Genomic DNA, 21,445 nt, shown 5'->3' with positions numbered 1-21,445 from the left:
TATATAGTTTTGGTATTTTTTTGGTTCCTCTTACTCAAACTAAATGTAGAGGATTTGATATGCTTAGCTGAGTTCTTTTTGCCTGAGAGACAAACTATTTGAAGTGTAACATGATGTTTTTGAAGGTTGTATCTAATGCTAAGGACAAAGTTATATGTTTTGACTAACGGTTTTAAAGATGGAGATGGTAAGACAGTGTACCGCATATACTTGATTAGTGTAGGAGAGTCTGACTAATTTTGCCACACTAAGTAAAAGAATGACAAAATTGCTATGGAAAATCTTGATGGTGTGTAGGCACAAAATAATTTTGAACTAATGGTGATATTAAGTCACTTGGATGAGAATGGGTGGTAGCCTTTTGATCAAAATGAGACATATATAAATATCTATTTAAGGTCTATTAAAAATTAAGTTGTATAGAAACCATACAAATAAAACCATAATTCAAAGGGGTAATGGCCTTTCTTACAAGTTAAAAAAAAGAAGAATTTTTCTACAAAATTGAAATACATGTACACTTTGGACGTTTGTTTAGAGTAAAAAAAGTTGTAACTTGGACATGGATAACAACTTATATAGCCCGTTGACACCTCTAAAACGCAATCAAGACTAACGTATCTGTTGTCTTGATTGAATGGATGCAGGTGAGGACTCTATCCTTTCTTGGATTTTTTTTGGCTTGAAGCAAATGTCTGTCCATGATTACACTTGCTCTTACTACGCGGGAAGTACTTCTTTAATGAGTCATTATCATTGTATACTAGAATGAGGCTATCTTTTGAATGCTAAAGTTCATTTATGTCTTATTATTCAAGTAAAAATAGCTACACACACGTCCTATACATTAGGTTTTTTCATTCTTTTTGGAAAAACTAGGACGCTGGATTTGGAAACTAGCTTGAATCTTAGTTCTAAGTTGGACCCATTGCCTATAATTCCTTTTTTGGTTGGCTGGTGTTAGGTGGTCCTTCATAGACTAATGTTCTAGATACGTGCTCACGGCATGATTATAGTTTCTAACTTTGGCGGTTTAAGGATTGCAGGCCTAACTTACAGGACTAATTATACGTTTTCTTTAAGGATCACAAACATTTTAAATTGAGAGCTCGCATGAGAGTAAACTACAACCCAGAGAAGCATACAAGGATTTTAGAACAAATTAGGTTTTACCTAAAGGACCATTCTCCAAAAAAAGCCTTTGCTATTAGAATTGGACCTTTTCTGGCTCAATAGGCCAAATGTTGTGTTACATATTACCATAAGTAATCCCTCGCTTACTAATAATTTTGTCTATTGAAGATCCTTGCTCTCTTGCAAGGCCTGGAACTATTGTCTGAGCCCCTCTTTGTGGCTACCTCTCTTGTCCTTAGATGTATTGGCAGTTTGGATGCTTCTCAATTAATATATGATTTGGCTCTTGCCTCAGATAAAAAGTTATCTATCTTACACATGATGTCTTTCAATGATTGGGTCAAGATTCTGGCTACCATTGACAAGGACTACAAAAATGGGGTTAATATGATTTCCCATTACATAGCCCAATTACCTATACTTTCTGTATAGTATCAGCAAGAGCTAGCCCTATTTTCTTCTTATGGGGCTGAATTATCTAACTTTCTAAAAAAAATATGTGGCCTCAATCCATCTTTTATTTGTACCTTTGCTGCTCCAACTGTCCCTCAAACCAGTGGTATCTTTTGCACAAATAGTGCATCATTTGAAGTTGTCAAAGGAATGTCAAAACAATCTTTGCTCCCTTAGTGACTCTAATCTCTTGGAAATGTTACCCAAAGTGTCCAAGGTTTTTCCCTTCCTACCAATTAGACAAATTGAAATTGAATCTTTTGGTGTGGACCATCAGCTCTGGGTTCTACCTAACAAAGTCTTTCTAGCACCAATTCTTAGTGAAACCTGGATCTATTTGGCTAGTCTTCCTGCCTCCACAGTTGAGGATTGTAGACTCAGGATTCTGAAAGGAGGACAGCTCTTAGACAAAGGAGAACTCATTAAATCCCCCTTCAACTTTAACCTTATCAACCATTCCAAGTGCTCTTCCAATACACGTCTATATATTCGGACAAAAGGGAACATGGAGTTTACGAAAAGTAATCCTGACTTCTACAGAGAATCTATTTGGAATGTTTTCGAACCATATGTTAAATGCACATGTAAATTTCTTGACCCTAAAGCATCGTGCCAATAAGGCAAAATTTGGACTCACAAAGGGGCCCTTTAAGGAGTTTGACTTTAACTCTCTCTACCAAAATGGGCGCATGGATAAATTTTTGCAAATAAACTCCAAAGTTGGCGGAGGTTTGACAGTTAGAACGTCCTCTTTAAGCTCTATCTACTGATATATAGCACGCCATGAGATTCCTCATATTTTAGAAGATTCTTTTTTTGATTCACTTAGATTCCGACAGAGTTGTCACATCATAGGTGAATCAAAAAAAGAATCTTCTAAAATATGAGGAATCTCATGGCGTGCTATATATCAGTAGATAGAGCTTGAAGAGGACATTCTAATTGTCAAACCTCCGCCAAATTTGGAGTTTATTTGCAAAAATTTATCCATGCGCCCATTTTGGTAGAGAGAGGTAAAGTCAAACTCCTTAAAGGGCCCCTTTGTGAGTCCAAATTTTGCCTAATCAGTGAATCCAACATTATGTGGTTTGACCATGCTATCTGGTTTATCCTCAACCATCTGGACCAGCTCTTCCCCGAGAAGCCGGTGGAATTTCATCCATCCCTTATCTGTTCTTGGTTAGGTGGCCAAGCTAAACAATTAGTGATTGCTCATATTACTTTCAATAGTTTTTGAGGGCTTATGTTGGATATTCTTAAAGAACTAAAATCTAATGAACCTAGGGCTTATTTGACTACTTATGCAAACTACAAAGGTGTTAAGATTATTACCATTCTACTTAAGCCATGTATTTAGGATGATGACTCCCCCTCGCTGGAAAGACCTAACTCTCTAGCCACCCCCAATTCATTCACTTCATTTCTGACACCTAGCTCTTTCTCAATTTTAATAGAGGAAAATCTCATAGCTTTACTAGGGGGAGAGGAAGAAACACCCCTATCCAGCACCTTCTTGACTTATGATCACTTATGGTGTGTAGGTTGCTGTTGGCCCATGTGGAAGGATGCATCTTACCAAAAGACTTCCTGTAAAGAGTATATTTACGAACATTGTCTTTTTCAAAATGAACTTCTGGATTAGGTACACCCAAAGACACTTTTTTGTGAGTGTTTTGACTTCCTTTTTGGAAACCATGAAATACTTGATAATGTACTTATTGGTTGGAAGTATCAACAACCTATTAAGAATCTAGTCTACAGTAATGATTTTTTACGACACAACACCGTTCCTCATTGTGTTTGTGATAAATATATCTATTTTTGTAAAGATTTTGATACTTATGGAAAGCATGTCTGTACTTGTAATCTTGATCTAGTTAAAAATACAACAGTTTGGAAAATCCTAGCTAAAGGACTTAATCAGATACCCATTTTCCCTAAAAACCCATATATCGCTTTTTACTTACCTGTTTAACTGACGTTGTCAGTGTTCTCCGACTGGAGAAGACAGTCCTACTGGACTTAGCAAAATTGGTTGAACAATGTTTTTTGAAAAATCCCGCTCTTGCCATATAAATGGTTGTCTACCGAAAGCTCATGGATCACACCACTACTGGCTCTTGATTTTGAAAAGCTTTCACAGGACTGGTTTATAGTAGGGCTGGATAAAAGCTCCAACTGTCCCACTCTTTTATGCAAAAACTTGGCTTGGAAAGCAGCTCACTCTCTGGTTTTTGGGAAGGAATTCACACCACTTAACACCTCTCTGTGTAAGGTCACTAATACGATTTCAAAACATCTAGATAAATTGGGCTATTTTCTTCAAGATACCAAACTTCCAATACTTTTTTCCACCTATAAACTACACAAGCATAAATTGAGATGGAAATCCGATGCCTTGAATGGTACTTCTACTAACATTGCCAAGGATATCACCCTTTGCCTTGATCTGGTACTTTCAAAATTTGAATTTGTCTGCGCTTCTAAACAAAAATTTTTCTCTAACTTTCTCCAAATACACTATAACCCTTTTTGGCTAGAAAAAACTCCACAAAAGTTACTCTTAGCCTCTCTAAACAGATTTTCCATCTCTTCACAATCGATATTTGTCAATGCTATGAGAACATACCCCTGGAAGGAGAATCAGGATTGAAAGATGTTCTATTACAGATGATAAAGCTTGCCTTTAAACATGCTAGGAAGAATGGTTTCTTCTACATTTCTCTCCACAAAAAACCTAGATGGATTAAGAAAACACAATCTTCTCATCCCTTACACTTCGATGAGGAAAACCTATTTAAAAATATATCTTGGGTCCTTGATAACTGCACTATTCTCTTCGGAGGACGTTGCTTTAACCAAAGCCTGGGCATTCCCATGGGTTTTTCCTGATCACCTCTTATTTGTAATTTATACTTGGCCTTCTTTGAATACAAATGGTTTTTCAAAACCATGGGTGACAAAAGCAACTATCATAAACTTTTACTATTCAAACATACTTGTAGATATATGGATGACATATTAAGCCTCAACAATAAAACATTCTCAGAAGAAATTAATCATATTTACCCTAACTGCCTAAAAATTGAACCAACCTATGGACAAGGGTTTAATACACCAACTCGCTTCTTTTCTACTTCGGTACAATTCCTTAACTTTACGATTACACTTCATAACCCATGTGTGGGAGGCTACGACCAATGGTTTACTTGGAAGGGAGACCTATAAGATATCCCACCCATTGAATTCATAAAAAAGAACAATAATCGACCACAAAGAGGTGCTCTTAGTACCAGCATCGGCCTCCTATACTTGATAGTATAGTCCCCTTCTAACTACTTCTTAGCATGGGAAGATATCAAGATACTTATCCACAAAATTTTCCTTAATGGATTCAAGAGAAGTGACATAATTAACAAAATCACAATATCTCTTTCTCAAAGTGATTGGCCTGGCTTACATTTCAACCATACTAACCTCATTTCTCTAATTAGGTAGTAGGCCCATTCACAATGGGCCTACTATCGACCCATTGTGTATGGTGCCTAGGACAGGGTGGGTACACACACACACACAGCTAAGTACTTTTACAGCTAGTATTTAAACCCAATACAAAAACCGAATCTTTAGCAGGTTGGATTTAGGATTTTTTAACCCCCACAACCCCTCAAATATAAAAAATCCCCCCCCCCCCTTTTCTTTTGTGGGAGTGGCCCCTTAAAACATAACTTTGTTAAACCTCTCAAAGGCGCATAGATTATGGCACATTACCCCATATTAACGATAACTGTTGGAATTTTTGGGTATTGAGTTAAATGACCTTGTGCATATTGAGTAATTCACGCATGTCGCTTACAGTATCTACCTCACTACCTTACTGTCATATGAGCTTTGTGCACCCGCACGCTGCATGATGATGCTCTTTCTCTCTTATCTTCTAGTCAGTCCCCCTATGGGGCCATGGTGGTTTCCGCTTGTAGCCAGACACTTTGGAAACCGAGCGAAATTCAAAGACGCAAGCTGCATCATCATCAAGCACTATATAAAGGTGAGGTTGGCCCTGAGCCCCTCACTTAGTCTCTTTGCGTGGTGTTTGTGTTGGTGTAAAGAAAGATTGAGAGATTTTTCTAGAAGCTTACCTACTGTCTAACCATGGAGCTTGTGAAAAAAAATGGCGCTTCTCAGGTCTGCATTCTGTACAAATATTTTTTATTGACTTTTTTCGCACCAGATGTTTTGGTTTTGTATAATATACAGGGAAATGGTGTGGCTTGAGATTTAGTGGCCATGAGCATTAAAAGCAAACTAGTCCGTGTTTTCTTTGGCTTTTTTTGATGACGTAGGTTTTTTTACATTGGTCGACAAAATTTCTTTTGATTTGTTTTGACTTTAGGCATAAAGGGCACTCGGCATGAATAGATAAATGAGGATTGCAAGGATTTATGAAGGGCTTTTTTACATGCCTTGTGCTTTATGACTGCACGGGTATAGATATCTCTACACCAATGCTTTGGTTGGATTTGACAAAAATATTGGGGTTTTGGGCCATGTTTTTGATGTTTAGGGATAACTGGCATTAGGTTGTATCCATGCACTTCACGGGTAAGCATGGAAATAAGTCTGAGGCTTAGGTTTTGGGCTCGTAGTTCTGCATACTGACTCAACATTTTTGGCTATTAGCTATGGGTTTAAGCCATCGATGACATTAAAAAAGCAAGATACACCAGTTGGTGTATCTACATACTGGCTGGGATTGTTGGGATAAATTATTAAAAAAAGGGGTGGTTGGGTCTGATGAGCCTTTGTTGCATTCGATGCATGGTTTTTTGTTGGGATGCTAGCGTAATCGTGGTGTCACATTGATATATTACGCACTATGATTTGGGTGACATTGCATACCATGATGGAGGTTTTTTGATAACCATGCCGTGATTGAACAGTCTGGATTTAATGAGTTTTTTCCACTTAAGGCATGGCTTATGAACACTTGTGTATATAGTTTTGGTATTTTTTTGATTCCTCTTACTCAAACTAAATGTAGAGGATCTGATATGCTTAGTTGAGTTCTTTTTTCGGAAGCCAAGCAACAGACAAACTATTTGAAGTATAGCACGATGTTTTTGAAGGTTGTATCGAATGCTAAGGACAAAGTTACTATGTTTTGACTAATGGTTTTAAAGATGGAGGTGGTAAGAAGTATACCGCGTATACTTGATTAGTCTAGGAGAGTTGTCTGACTAATTTTTGCCACACTGAGTAAAAGAATGACAAACTTGCTATGGAAAACCTTGATGGTGTATGGTAAAGAAATAGGCACAAAATAGTTTTGAACTAATGGTGATATTAAGTCACTTGGATGAGAAGGGGTGGTGGCCTTTGATCAAAATGATACATATATAAATATCTAATTAAGGTCTATTAAAAATTGAGTTATATATAAACCATACAATAAAAACCATAATTCAAAGGGGTAATGGCCTTTTTTACAAGTTAAAAACAAATTTAAAAACTTCTACAAAATTGAAATACGTGTACACTTTGGATGTTCATTTAGAGTAAGAAGGTGTTGTACGTTGGACATGGACAACAACTGCTATAGTCCATTGACACCTGTAAAACACAATCAAGACTAACATATCCGTTGTTTTGATTGAATGGATACAAGTGAGGACTCTATCCTTTCCTGGATTTTTTTGACTTGAAGCAAATGTTTGTCCATTACACTTGCTCCTACTACTTGGGAAGTACTTCTTTAATGAGTCATTATCATTGTATACTAGAATGAGGTCTCATTCTCATAAACCATATACAAAGATAATTCTAAGACTGAGTTGTTTTTTTACTAATCATTGCCTTTTCTCTAAAGCCAGTTGTCTTTTGAAGGTTAAAGTTCATTTATGTCTTATTATTTAAGTAAAAACAGCTACACACACACACCAACCTCCACAAAGCCTTATCTTCAAATCTACTAGCTCATGTGTAGACCTTTGCACTATCCTTTGGAGGCTCTATGAAGGTGAACCGGGCTAGAACCGACCTGCTAATTTAGAACCGGGCTAGAACTGACCTGCTAATTTAGAACGTGCTAAATTAAATGCACTCTAGTAAAAGTTAAACTCACTCTTGGGATTTAGAGATTCACCTTCTATGCAAAACCTTTGCACATTTCTTTGGAGACACCATGAAGCTGGTGTTAGAACTTGCTAAATCTAGACCTGCTAAATTTAGACTATCTCTGGCAAGTTAAAAATTTATCCTAAGGCTTCCCAAACTTTATACTTGGAGTCATTAGACTAAATTTTATTACTCAAAATTTACACAACTAATTTTCATTTTTAAACTCTTATAATTACTCTAACTAGCTCTCTTTGTCCTAAACATTAGATTAAGGTTGCTCGGAATAGACTTATCTTATCCTGCCTTTACTTGTACCTTTGACTTGGGATAATTAAATAGCAATTGTCCTTGCTTTTTTATAAACTTATTTTCTTTGGTCCCAAGCCTTTGACCAAGCTAGGTCTATAAGAACTTTAATCAATTTCTCTTGTTTTCTTTTATTTTGTCCAGACTTAAGTGACCAATTTAAGATGGAAAATACTTATAGAAAGTCAAAAATTAATTTTCATGACGTTAACCATGATAAAGGCTTGAACCTGCTTAGTTGTTTATGCAAATGTAACTTTTCTTTTAGTTAGGTCATGTATTGGTCCAATTATAATAGGTAACTTTTTGGAGTAGAATATAACATCATCAAAGAATACTTTTCTGTAAGCCCTATGTTTTCAAGGCATTGAATCCATCTTTTCTTGAACATAGCTAGAGCATTTGTGAGTCCAAATAGCCATTATGTACTCAAATAAATTGGACATCGTTCAAAAAGGTATCTTGCGTATGTCTTAAGGGACTGTGCAAATCCAATAAGAACCTCTTTTAAGATCTATTTTACTCAAATATGCACAACCTTATAACTTACCAAAAGATTTCTCAATCCTTGTAACTAGAAATATGTTCTTTACTCTAATTTCATTTTGTACACGAAATCCACGCATATATACCTTCATGCTTAATGATAGCATCTCAATATTCTTTTCAGGTTTTTGGCTTTGTACCTTGAGATCTCATGCTTGCCTAGCATTGTGTTCTAAACTTTTGCAAGTACATAGCAACATGGAATAGTTTAGATTGCTCTATAAATTACCCGTCTACAAATGGATGATCAAATTGTTAAATAAAGCCAAGGACTTTATTTGTGTTTCCATGCATTCCATAAAAGGGGAGAAAAGTGATGTTCTTTCATCCTTCCTTATTTTTTTAGAGGCAATGATCTCTCTTCCCAAGAAGGATGCAATGAAAAATTCCTCTTGTGCTTAGAACTTTTTAAAGGTGCTGTGGATCCAAAGAGCTTGAAGCAAAATTTGTGAAACTTGAGGGAAAAGATGGAAGAGTTGTGTCTCTCACTTTGTTCTCATATCTTGGTTTTTTTTACTTACTAATTTCTTCCAAGGAAGAGAGTATAGGGCTATGGATTTTTCTTTTGTTATGATATGAACTTGGTGAAAAGCAATTTAGTAGAGAAGGCACATCATTATCAAAGGAAAATAGACGCCCTTCATTACTCTAGTTTGACACCCATACATTGATGTATCTGTATTTCCATCTTGAACTCTCCTTGATCGAGTTCTTTGTTGTAAAGGAGAAGGATACATTTCATCTTGCTACAAATTGCATGAGAAGAATTTCTTCCTCTTGGTTGTGGACTCATAAGCTCTATTGTGTTGGTCCTTTTATCTTTTGATTACTTGGGGATTTCATCTCTCCATTGATCAAAAGAGAAGATGCACGTACTAAGCCTCATAAATAGAAGTGGCCACCATAGGTTACTTCAACCAAGCTATACATTTACCGAGGGTGAAACAAAAGCCATTAGTGGACACTCATAAACTAGTCCAGTTCAAGTTTGAAAATTCATGGAAATCTAGCAAAAATGATAATGATTCCCCTTGGGATAAGACAACCCAAGATTTATATTGCCACTTAAATAGAAAAGGATCCTCTTAATTTCCTTCCAACACTTAGACCTTGATAAATGCATGAAGTTCGTCACTTGTGAGATATTGCATTGAACATATGTGCATACATAAATCAAGCACCGACAACCTGTTGGTAGTGAGTGACATTAAGATATCTCTAGCATCATAAAGACTAAGCGCTTCAAACCTATCTCAATCGGATTTATGAATAGGCTTGTAGTCCTTAAGAGAGTATCCACGCAACAATGTAACAATGCACTTTGTCAACACAAAGCATTACCTCCATCACATTGTTTAAATTGTACACCCAAACATGATGCAAAAGTCCCAAACTATACATTTTAAAAGAGGCATTCAAATTATTTTGAAAATCACTAATATATCCTCATCTAATCCACTATGTAACATGGGCTATGTAATATGTCCTCATCTAATCCACTATTTAACACATCATCAACATGGACAACAATGATTAGAAGTACATCATCGACAATCTTGTCATACAAAGTGCCCTCAATTGGACCTTTTTTGAAACCATGTGCAGCCAAATAAGCAGGTATCAAGCACATAGAGATTGCTTTAAGCCATACAAAGCCTTTTTTAACGTACACACCTTATTTTCATACAGTTTTTAAAGAAAGCACAAGGCTACACTGCATAAGCTTATTTTTGTAAATCACCATTCAAAAGTACAGTCTTAATGTCCAACCGATATACATTAACCCTTGAGAATGGCCACTACATAAATAGTCCAAATGATAGTCATATAATAAGTGGGAGCAAAAATTTCATGAAAGTCAATGTCTTTTTTAGTATAGCCTATCAACATTGACATCAAGCTTATGTTTCAACTTGAAAATGCACTTAGTATCAACCTTTTTTCCACGGGGCAAGTCATACCACAACCACATGCCATTCATAATAGCGTCATATTTAGATTGCTTTGTAGGCAACCAATTTTTGAATTTTTGCTTTATCAAATGACAAAGGTTCCCTCTTTATCACACATACTACACAGCCAAAGCATAACAATCTGATGCATACATCTCGACTAATGAAGATATGCTTGGTTTGTAACATATGATACAACATGTAACCATTGCTTTTTGAAACATAACCAATACATTTTGTTGTTTTAACATCGGTTATTTTGCATTCTCGCTCAAGCACTAAAGCATAAGCAAAGCACCAAAGACACACAAAAGGCCAATAGATAGCTTCTTTCCATGTCAAGATTCATACACAATGATAGATTGTGATGCTTTAGTGGTACAATTGCTCAGCACATATGCATCACACAGGATAGCGCCAAGTCAAAATGGATGTGAAAACCTTGCCTTTTGACCCTACACTGTGCCATCTATATACGTGACCCATTTTTCTCTCATCATGGCCATTTTGTTGAGGGGTGTACAAAATTGTATAATCATCTTTTATCCCATGACTCGCTAGAAATGGATTGAACTCTTAAGAGTCAAAACGCATGGGGAAAACCTTGCCCTTTGACCATACATTATGCCATTTACATAAGTGACCCATTTTTAATCTCACAATTGCCATTTTGTTGAGGGGTATACCAAAATGGATATCTCATGACTAGCTAGAAATGGATTGAACTCTTAGATAGATGCTCTCTCCCTCAATCAAAACCAAGGGTACCCATAGTACAACTAGATGCATTTTCAACCATAAGTAGAAATTGCTTGAAGCACATAAATGATTCGACTTTGTCTTAAAAAATACACCCAAGCATGCTTGGAGTAATCGTTAATAAAAGTCACAAATGATTGGACTTTGTCTTAAAAAGATACTCATGCATGCTTGGAGTAATCATTAATAAAAGTCACAAATGCACCCACGACCTTTAGGGCTCATCCAATAAAGATATCTATAGCCTAAACCTACTAATTGTCATTTACTTTCAACTTAGCACTTATTGAGCCCCATTTACATCTCAGAATTTAGCACAAAATTTACCATGGCCAAAGCTATAACATGTACCTAGAGCCATGTTGCATCCTCTTGTCTATCCTTGACATGTTGTTGCTCTATGTCTCAAGTCATAGAGATGTTTGATGATGGTTTGCAATGATTTGAAGTGATGCTCGAAGTACAAGAGATACCATCAAGCTTGATATCAAGATCAACCTATGGTAACACATGGCTCTTATGGATATATTTTCTTACATGTCTATTATTAGCAAGATATTTGCAATGACGCTTTAATTGAACTTCACCTCTCTCTTTCTCCATCTCCTTGCATAATTGTCTCATAGAATAAAATCAATCTTTGAACGTATAAAATCTCCTTCGAAATGGCAGCATAGCTCACATTAGCATAAAATCTTTTCCCAATGATTACCTTTAATACCATGATACATGAGAATGGGTTTGCTTCTAATAAGTTGAGAGGTTGGGCAAAGAAAAGATCAAATGAACATTAACTATGAATTTGGCTTTGTAGAATGATGCATGGAAAGATTAATTACAAATATAGGTCAATAGGTACAGATGTGGGTTTTGTCTTAAACACTGTAACATACTTTGTTTAACAACATCCTCATCATTCATGCCGTCATTTCTCTCCTATTACTACTTTCTTTCCTCGAAAAACTGCCCTATACTTGGAAATCCCTTGATGCTCATTTTTTTGAAAACTCACCGGAGTCGTTTCCAAACTTATACATGCTTAACAACATTGCAGCATATAATTTGAGTGCTCCTACATTTAGAAATGAGACATAAGGAAAAGTCTTTTGGTGTACACTTAAATCACTAAGCTTACAATGCATATAAATACAATGGCTACATGTGTATGTGTGTGATGCACATGCACGAACATGTGTGTCAGAGAGAGAGAGAGAGAGAGATCACAAAGTAAACCCTGCTGATCATTAGATTTGTTAGCCATACATTCCAATGATAATCATTTGGGTGTGTCCAATCTCAATTACAAAGATGTACATGGAAAAAGCTTGAAGCTTGTTCAAAAAATGGTTTGTGTTCTCTCTTTAGTGTCATCCACGATAAAGATTGATGGTGTGTTATAGCTGGTTGTGCGCGCTATGGTCTTGGTCTCTATGAATTTCATCCATGATAATAATCAATGCTGCTATAAAAGCATGATCTACACCTGGTTGTACCATAATCACAAATGTGTCTTTCTCTGACCCCAAATTTCCATCCATTGCTTTCCTTTTAACCTAAGACAACCATCAAAGCCCAAAATCATGGCCATCAATTGTTGTGACAAAACCCTATTGTAAGCGATAAAAAAGCATGCTTGTAGGTTGAGACCTCATGAAAACGTGGCAATGTACACACAATTTACAAGTCAAAAATAAAATCGTGTGAATGCTTGTTGCTTGCTTTTGATGCAAAATAGTTTTAAGCAATAATTGCATGTTCATGCATAAAAATCTCCTTTAATGCTCCACTTTATAGCTATACAAACCATGCACTTATGATAGATAATAGCATCCATAGTTGATTACTTAGTCATGTATACACATTAACGTTACCTAGATTTAACACAAACAAACTTGAAAGTCGATCAATGCGACAATGTCTCTATCGCAACTGACACACATCAATCCCTGTGAAGTGCTGAACGAACTAGAAGTTTGTGACACAGTGGTTATGCAAAGGGGCATAACATTTAGAATTCACGACACCACATTGTGCCATTGTGTGGTCATATCAATGGCCATGCCACAAGCCAGTAGCTTGAATTGGGCTCCCTGTCCTTTGGCACTCAAACTTGCATGAAAAGCATTGTGAATCCTCCAGGTATCTCACAATTTTAATATTAAGGATACATCATTTATCTTTTCTTGAATCTCGAAGGGCCCACAATATCTCATACTAAGCTTTGGGAAAAGCCTCTCCTCACCCATCCTTTTCCATAGGTGTGCTTTCTCACACGGAGTGTCATATTGCGAGTGTTGCTTCATGGGACAAAGCAAGAATGCTCAATTTTTAAAAAAAATACCAGACAGCCATATTTCCAAGTTGGAGAAGCATATATTCCAAGCTTAAATGTGGTACAAGTCCTAGAGCTTTGGAAATTTTGATACATAAAACGACAATATTGTCTCATAAGCTGCTTGGAGAACCTACAACCTAAATTTTCCTTCTAGGAAATCTTATGGAAGACCCTCACTTCCTTGCATAGCGATACCTAGCATACCTATGTCTTGAATAGGATACCGATGGTTCCGTATTCCCTGTTTTTAACAGGGATGTTAAATATTGAACTTTTCTTATTGAGCCAATTGAACTTTAGGTTGAAGATGCAAAATAGACACATGTGATACATTATCAGCATTAGGTGTAACTATGTGGTAACCTCATGTCGAATCCATTGGCTTTCTCAATAAATCTTGAATATGCTATAGTGCTACTTCATGCAACATTTCAGAGGCTTATACAAGGATAATGTCTCTCATAATGCTTGCAACAACAGTTTTTAAAAATCTTCATTTAAGAAGCCGCATATCTTTTGAAGAAGAAAAGCGTATAATAACAGAAAAAACGTGTGTTTTATAGTATTGTTTGTAAGGATCATAGAGAACAAGAACAAAGTTCTCTTTGCAATTTTAGAAAAAACGAGAGTAGAGATTGCAGAAAACGTAGAAATTTGATATGCAGAATATGCATGCTATGCTTACTCCCATAGGGAGACATCACCTATGTGCACTAAAATAGCCTTTTTGATCCCTATATACGGGACCCTCCTTTGTACAAACTATCTTTTTTGCCTTATCAAACCCCCCGTATTGTACACTCAAATGATACCATACGGTAACCCTTATAGTTAAAATCCCAAGTCTTACTATATCACGACAATTTGTCTAAGCACAACCAAAGTAAAGAGTATTCCATGAAAATGATATTACGAAAGAGAAATCGGTATTCACCTCAGCAATCGATTGGGTGCCATGCAACACCATGCAATCTCGTTCATGATAGTTGCCTTTAACTTTGAAGCTAGGTTTACTCTCCTTCTGAGATGCTACAAAAACATGCAGAGATGTCTTGATCTGGAAGTATGCTGATTTCTTGACACTGAAAAGAGAATCATCGTCTTTTACGGCTTCGCCCCGGAAGGCATCCCAGCGGTTGTAGAAGCTTAGCATCTGACAGTAAAAAAGTTTCATTAGCATATAACACAGCATTTGGTAAGAAAGAGCAAAGTGATAACCAAACAACGATTGCTTAGAAACGTTAAATAAAAGAATCATTTGACAGAGCCTTATCAGAATTTCAAGCATTTGAATCTTAATGCATGACTACTCGGAATGGGTGCTACAAGGTGTAGAAATTTAAGCATGACGGAGTTGACATTTCTGAGCCGGCTCCTTTTTATGCAATGCCCGCTTCTCAGTAAAATGCAACAAAACCAAGAGGGCACCAGGTAGAAAAATTAAACAAATTGCCATACCAAAACACATTAGAATCTGCCTTGCAGCGAGAAAGAAACTAGGGGACATTTCCTAGAAATGTCTGCTTAAAGCACGATGCGCTTCCTCATCCTCAATGTTTTAATATGGACTGCGACCGGCTGAACAGCTTTTAATGCCCTATTCTCTGAAAATAAGTCAGGTATCGTCTGCTCTGCAACCTCTACATATACCCTCTTAGCTTTTTCTATTTTAAAGCATGAGCCAGATTCTACACAATGCAGAAAGCTGCAAAAGCAGGTAAAATGGTTGCAGAGTGGGAACATGCTTCGAATTTAAGCACTCACATAGAAAGAGAGGGAAAGGGTGTAACCTTTCTGTGGGCAGAGAGGATGGGGATGCCGGCAGAGTTGAGCAGGACACGCTTGTTGCGGGTATGCTCATTACGGGCGGAAGCAAGGAAGAGAACCTTGCCATGGGGATCAAGGAAGCAGAAATCGCCCACGTTGTAGACGGGGGAGGCGCCTTTCTTCTTCAGCACAACCAAGTGGAGAGGGAAGGGGAGGGCGAATTGAGCGCCCAAAATGGGAGGCAGCTTGATGAGGTAGTGGGGGGACGCCACCTCCTGGATTTCCTGCTCCTCCTCCTCTTCCTCCTGCCACTGCTTTTGTGCATGCTCATCACCGCCATCGCCATCGCCATGCATCAGTAGATAGTTGCCTCTGCACTCTTCTCCTCCTCGCTGCTCTCGCGTCTCTCACACACATTATTCACTGGTCTTCCCACATTCAAACAAAAACGACCGCCCACCTCCAAAAAGAAACCATTTGGCCGGCTTCCCACAGAGTGATAAAGCTCCTTTTGGGGGCCACTAGGACTAGGCCATTAGTTTTCTCCAAAGCCGGTGACGACTCTGTCAATTCATGGTGATGTTACCCTGCCTCATCATCCAAGGGAAAATCGTGTTCTCTCCTCAAGGCTCAAGCCCTCCCCACTTACTTCGATCTTTTTGCACGCCTTCAAAAAGCAATGATGCTATACTTGTGCTTCTAACAAAGGACTTAGAATCGAATCAACAAGTCCATTTCTATAAAACTTCACACACACACACACACACACACACACACACACACACACACACACACACACACACAAAGAATGGAGAAGATTAGCATTCATAAGAGAACTATCCCTAAATTAACACACTTTGGACCTTGAGGAACATGAGACGTCCTTGGTTTTTGCTGCTCTTTAGGTTCAAGAGCCAAAGTTGAGTGGAGAATTGGTATGTATTGTTGTTGTCTTTTTACCCATCCCAACAATAGCATCATCCACTGGTTTCCATTTTAAGAGAAGAGCCAACTTTTTAAGGTCGTTCTCCTCCTAGAGTTGAGTTATTTGCAAACTGTCATTCCTCTGGTACAACATATTTGTTGCAAGCTTTATCATGATGAAGAACATGCCCCGTATGAAGTTTTTCAAAGAAAGACTAGAAGTATAAGTACTTCCCATCAAGATCAATGGTCTAAATGCTTAAGGAGAGCTAATAGGCACTACATAGCTAACGTTTGTAGTATGAAATATTCTTCCTTCACATTGACCATTCGGTGGTAGCATCACAAGTGAATTTTGACTTTATTTAGTTCTATAAGCATTAGTCCTCGAGGATCAACCATCCAACTGTCCCTTATTCAAAAGCATTTCTCCTTATTTTATAACTCTATAATTTTCAATTTCACCTTCTTGATGCACAACATCTATTCGACAGTACAAACAAAGTGTATCTCTCATTCTTGAGCCATGAAAGAAATACAGTTAGGTTTCAGTAGACACATAATCTACTAACATAATATGGCGGAAGGGGGAGCCCTTTACACATGTCGCAATCTGTGACCTGAAGGCTAAAGTCCAAAACAAAAGCAAGCCCCTTTGCACGCGATAAAGAGGGAGAGAGGGGGAGAGAGAGAGGCCGTACTAGTACTACTAATCACTAGGACCTACTAGTGGTTTTTTTAATAAAATAGACAATTTGACTTATTTAGTAATTCTATCAAATGATTGATGTGTGTGAACGCACCAAGGACCATTGGGGCACTTTTTTCCCTAACTATGAGTTTTTTCCCCTTGTGATTTGTGTCATAAAATCTAATATCTAACCAACTCAAATCATTTTCTCATATTAAACTAATAATTTAATGTGGGAGAATAAACGAAAACAATGGTTAGAATATAGACATGTGCTTATGGGTCTATCTCAACACGAAGCTAGTAGTAAAGGGATCCAAATGAGAGATGATCTGTCAAAGAGCAAGGCTAGCCAATGGAGCTTAAATACCTTCGGGTTAGCTTCATTGAAGACCTCCAAAGTTAGTGTTAAAAGTCCTTTGACCTTAGGTAAAGTAGGGCCGAGCTTGAGGTGGGAACCCTACCCAAGCTTGAGATGCTTGTCGTGCTTGATGATTAAGGTGCTTGTCGTGCTTGCTAATTAAGGTTCTCGAGGTGCTTGTCATGCTTGCTGACTAAGATGCTTGAGGTGCTTGTCGTGCTTGCCGACTAGGGAGCTTGAGGTGCTTGTGGGAACACTTGACGTGCTTTGTCATGCTTGCTGATTAAGGTGCTTGTGTTTCAAAAGTCAACAACAACCCTACGAGAGAGGGGGCAAGCCCTAAAGCGAGGGGGATGAGAGAGAACACACACACACACACACACACACACACACACACACACACACACACACACACACACACACACACAAGGTAAGCCCAAGCCTCAAGGGGCAGCAAGGACACAAGTCAAGCCCCTATCCATGTTGCCCTCATGGTGTATCGAAATCCTATTGGCTAGCCTCCCAAGGGGTCCAATAATAAATTAGTTAGTTTAACTAATTGTTTTCTCATTTATCAAGTCCTCTCTCTCAAAGGGGAAAGGGTGACACTTGTCCCAAGGCTACCCTTGCTGCTTGATATGCATTCTGCATGGCCTGGAGGGGTCCAATGAGGTTCAAGCATGGGCAAGGGGGGGTCAACCAAAGCAAGAAGGGGGGCTGCTTGGGGGGTATACTCTCCCACACACACTCACACACACTCTCATGGTGTGACGTGCAAAGTGCAAGAGCTCCATCTCCTTCTCCAAGCTAGTAGAGAAGTTGAGAGCCTACACCAACACGCTTGGCTATGGAATGCAAATTCAACCAAGAGCCATGCTTCAATGCTTAAGCTTGCCATCTTCTCCATCTTCATTACTATGCTATTATGTATGCTAGCAAGAAGAGTGATGATAAGTGAGGAACTATTTCTTTCTCCTATGAATGTTTCTTCTTCCTCTTCCCTACCCTCATTCCTCGCTTAATGCTTTTTAAAAAGTCTATGTCATGCTTGTGATGCATGAAGCTTTCCATCTTCATTGCATCACCTAGGTCACAAGGAACACAAAGATTGTATTGTACCAAGTCTCTCTTGATGGGAGAACCTATAATACAAAAGCATATTGGAGGGGGGACCGACTCCACATAAATCTGGTCCTCAACTGTTGTCAAGTTCTCTAAACTCTCTCTCTTGGAAAAGTATTGTTCATGCCAAGTTAATTAAGCACTATTATTATGTTGCTACCATCAATTAAGTTCACCCTCTATGCTCTCAATGTAGCCTCACAAAAATGCTCTCTTTAATTCTCATGTTTCCACTATTCTCAAAGCTCATAGGACATTTCCGTTACACTTTGTATCAATTGTGACGCACACCACCAGAGATTTAAAACCTATAAAGATGATAAGGTCAATGTCACCCTCTTTTCTTCTCCATTAACTTCCCTTCTTCACCTCTAAGCTAGAGAGAAACTTAATCTTGATACCCTTATCGATCTTCAACCCCAGATCCAAGAATATTTATCACACAAACTCTGCTCTTCTTTCGAAATTTTTGCCGCCTTCATTATCCACAAGAGAAAAAAGAGAGCACGAGAGAGATGGGGAATCCCAAAATCCGAGCAAATAAAATCGAGCAAACCATAAACCGAGAAAAACTTATATTTTTTTAAACACAAAATTGAGCAAACCATAAACTTTGCAAAACTTACAATGGCTTTTTATATCCTTGTGCCAAAAACCTTCCATCAACATTGAAAATAACCAAGAAGGTGTATCGCATCTACAAATCAAAATGGAGAGAGCAATAACTAAAATACTGCCGCACGAGAATATTTGAGGCTAAAGTTAATACCCATAAACACATATCAACCAAAAAGCTACTTCTCAAAACCATTGCAAGGTCCACAAGCCTTCAAGGCTGCATCATCACCCGTGAACCTCCAAGTGCTTGGACTAACTCCAATTTTGTTAGAGCAGCCTGATGCATGAACTCATGAGCATGAGGGTCAAGGCCAAGTACTTGCAGAAATATGAAGTAAATGTGCTTACATGGCATATACACAAGGCGCTTGCTTTCTCGGTTTTGAAAGTCCTCGCAAGTACATCTAGGAAAATCTGACATTGTCACAGAGTATGTCACTCCCTTTGCAATTGACCCCACAGTCTTAACATAGAAAACATGTGTTTCATTGCAAACCACAATGACCTCTCGCACCAACTCTGCTGCCATGGTTCTACCCACTTCAATCTTGCCATGAAACTCCTTTGTTAATCGTGACCTCCATTTCACAATCTTTCCATCTCTAAATTTGGGACGGATGCTGCTAGCAACTCATTGGTTCAATGGAACTGTTTCATGCATTCTTGTTGCTAATGTCACTACTGCTTGCAAAACAAAACCATTGGCTTGCAATTGCGTTACCTCTTGAGGTTGCAAATTTGTGCCCTCTGCAACCACCCAAACACCGAGAGCTGGACTTGGCGGCCCTTCAACTATGCTGTGAACCTTCCAGGTGTGCATGTTATTGGAGTTACAAAACCAAACGAACCCTTCCACAAGGCCTCCCTGTTGTGAACCCGATGGAGGATATTTTCTGCGACCCCAAAAACAAGGAGCTGGCACCCCTATTTTGGCATCCATTGAACAATCATTAATGAACCGTCCACATCGGTCTCCATCTTTTGACACCACACCAAAACAAGTCATCTTTCGCCCAAGTTCTGTTCTACGTATTGCCCAAACTGACTTTGCTACGTTTACTTTGGGATATGGGACATCCGTTGGAGTTTTTTTTTTGTGCTGAAGCCCACCAATTGAAGTTGTCATTGTAACATACTCTGGCCTGTGGCTATCCTCCTCCAAGACAATATTTGCATCAGCAAAAATTGGCCTCTTTTTTCTAATACTCTTTTCTTGGAGTATATTTCTATTCATTTCAGGACTATTGACACCCATTTCATGCATTGAAGAATGTGTGAGGTCAACTAGTTTCTTTCCTGCTGCCACTGAAGCAGATGAAGGTTGGTTCATGAAGCGATCTACCAAATCTTTAATGCCGGGACCGGTGGAGCTACCAACACCTTTCAAATAGGCATTATATTTCACACTTTGAAGCACCGCTAAAGCCATATTTGCACATGCTGCCTCATACAAACTTATGTGATCCTTATAACCAACAGACGAACGCATACTAGCATGTTTTGACTCAGACAAGTTTGTATTAGGGACAAATATTCCTGCAGCATCTTGTGATACAAATCTTTCTCCCCAATGAGGCACTCGTACATCCCACCAAGCCAGCCATGTCTCCAATGAAGCAATCTCCCCTTCAATGGCCATTCCTGTTTAAAATCTTCTAAGCTCTCCCTTACAATGCTCAGCCGCATTCTCTGTAGGTGCAGTTCTCCACTTGCGGCACAAAATCTTGTGCTCCTCTTGAAATGCGGAACGGATGCACTTGCTAGTATGTCGAACCATACTTTTCTCCCAATGAAACAAACATGATCTCTCTTTGTTTGGAATAGACCTCTTTTCTCCTCCAAAATAAACAGTACGCATAGCAATCCAATTGGCACTTGCTTCATCTGCCATAAATCTCCTAAACTCTGGCTTATCAAAACCCTGTTCCTTAACCACATTGTTCAACATCTTCCAAAATTCAATCTGAGCATGTTTATTTTCCACGCTAAACTCAGCAGTTGCAATGGTGAGCAGCTCTGGTACGTAAGGGTCATAGACATGCGCTGACATAGTCGGCCATCCTTGTACACGGTGAACATGATCAAAGTGCACCCACATTTGCTCTAAATTACCTCCAGGGCGCATCCGATTCACCAAATCAACTCCACTGCCCGGTCCCTTAATTGACATTTTAAATAGATGAGGTTGTACCTTATCACCCAATTGGCCTGGGAAAAGGATACTATGGATGAAAGGATACCTGCACTTGCTTTTCAAGTCAAGCACTGCCTCAAGACCCTTTGAAGTGATATTCTTTGATCTTTTTGCAGACTCCAAACTTCGTTCCACTCTCCTTTTATTTGACAGGGGAGTCATACTG

General features: G+C 38.4%; 1 protein-coding gene across 2 annotated transcripts; it reads right to left on the bottom strand.

Moving 5' to 3' along the window:
* Positions 1–12,487: 12,487 nt before the first annotated feature.
* LOC147424462 (protein LURP-one-related 15-like) lies at positions 12,488–15,961 on the bottom strand. Of its 2 annotated transcripts, none has more exons than XM_086500532.1 (3): positions 15,393–15,956; positions 14,537–14,755; positions 12,488–12,820 (listed from the first exon to the last, which is right to left on the bottom strand). In XM_086500532.1, the coding sequence occupies exons 1-3, from the start codon at positions 15,723–15,725 to the stop codon at positions 12,662–12,664; spliced, it is 711 nt and encodes a 236-aa protein (XP_086356658.1). In that variant the 5' UTR covers positions 15,726–15,956; the 3' UTR covers positions 12,488–12,661. The 2 variants fall into 2 exon arrangements, with proteins under 2 accessions (XP_086356658.1, XP_086356659.1); XM_086500533.1 differs by lacking the exon at positions 12,488–12,820 and adding an exon at positions 12,836–13,843 and having other exon boundaries at positions 15,393–15,961.
* Between the last annotated feature and the right edge of the window lie 5,484 nt (positions 15,962–21,445).

The sequence above is a fragment of the Adiantum capillus-veneris genome, chromosome 25, assembly GCF_014529385.1.
Source record: "Adiantum capillus-veneris isolate H3 chromosome 25, ASM1452938v2, whole genome shotgun sequence".
NCBI lineage: Eukaryota > Viridiplantae > Streptophyta > Polypodiopsida > Polypodiales > Pteridaceae > Adiantum > Adiantum capillus-veneris.
The sequence above is the reverse complement of the archived record's forward strand: the minus strand, read 5'-3'. Positions and strand labels throughout refer to the sequence as shown.

Excerpts from the sequence above, each read along its gene's own strand:
- LOC147424462 (XM_086500532.1), bottom strand. The coding sequence starts at position 15,725 with ATGCATGGCGATGGCGATGGCGGTGATGAGCATGCACAAAAGCAGTGG. Across the intron at positions 14,756-15,392 it reads TCCTCTCTGCCCACAGAAAG|ATGCTAAGCTTCTACAACCG; the intron begins GTTACACCCTTT and ends TTTTACTGTCAG. Across the intron at positions 12,821-14,536 it reads GCACCCAATCGATTGCTGAG|GTTAAAAGGAAAGCAATGGA; the intron begins GTGAATACCGAT and ends TGGTTGTCTTAG.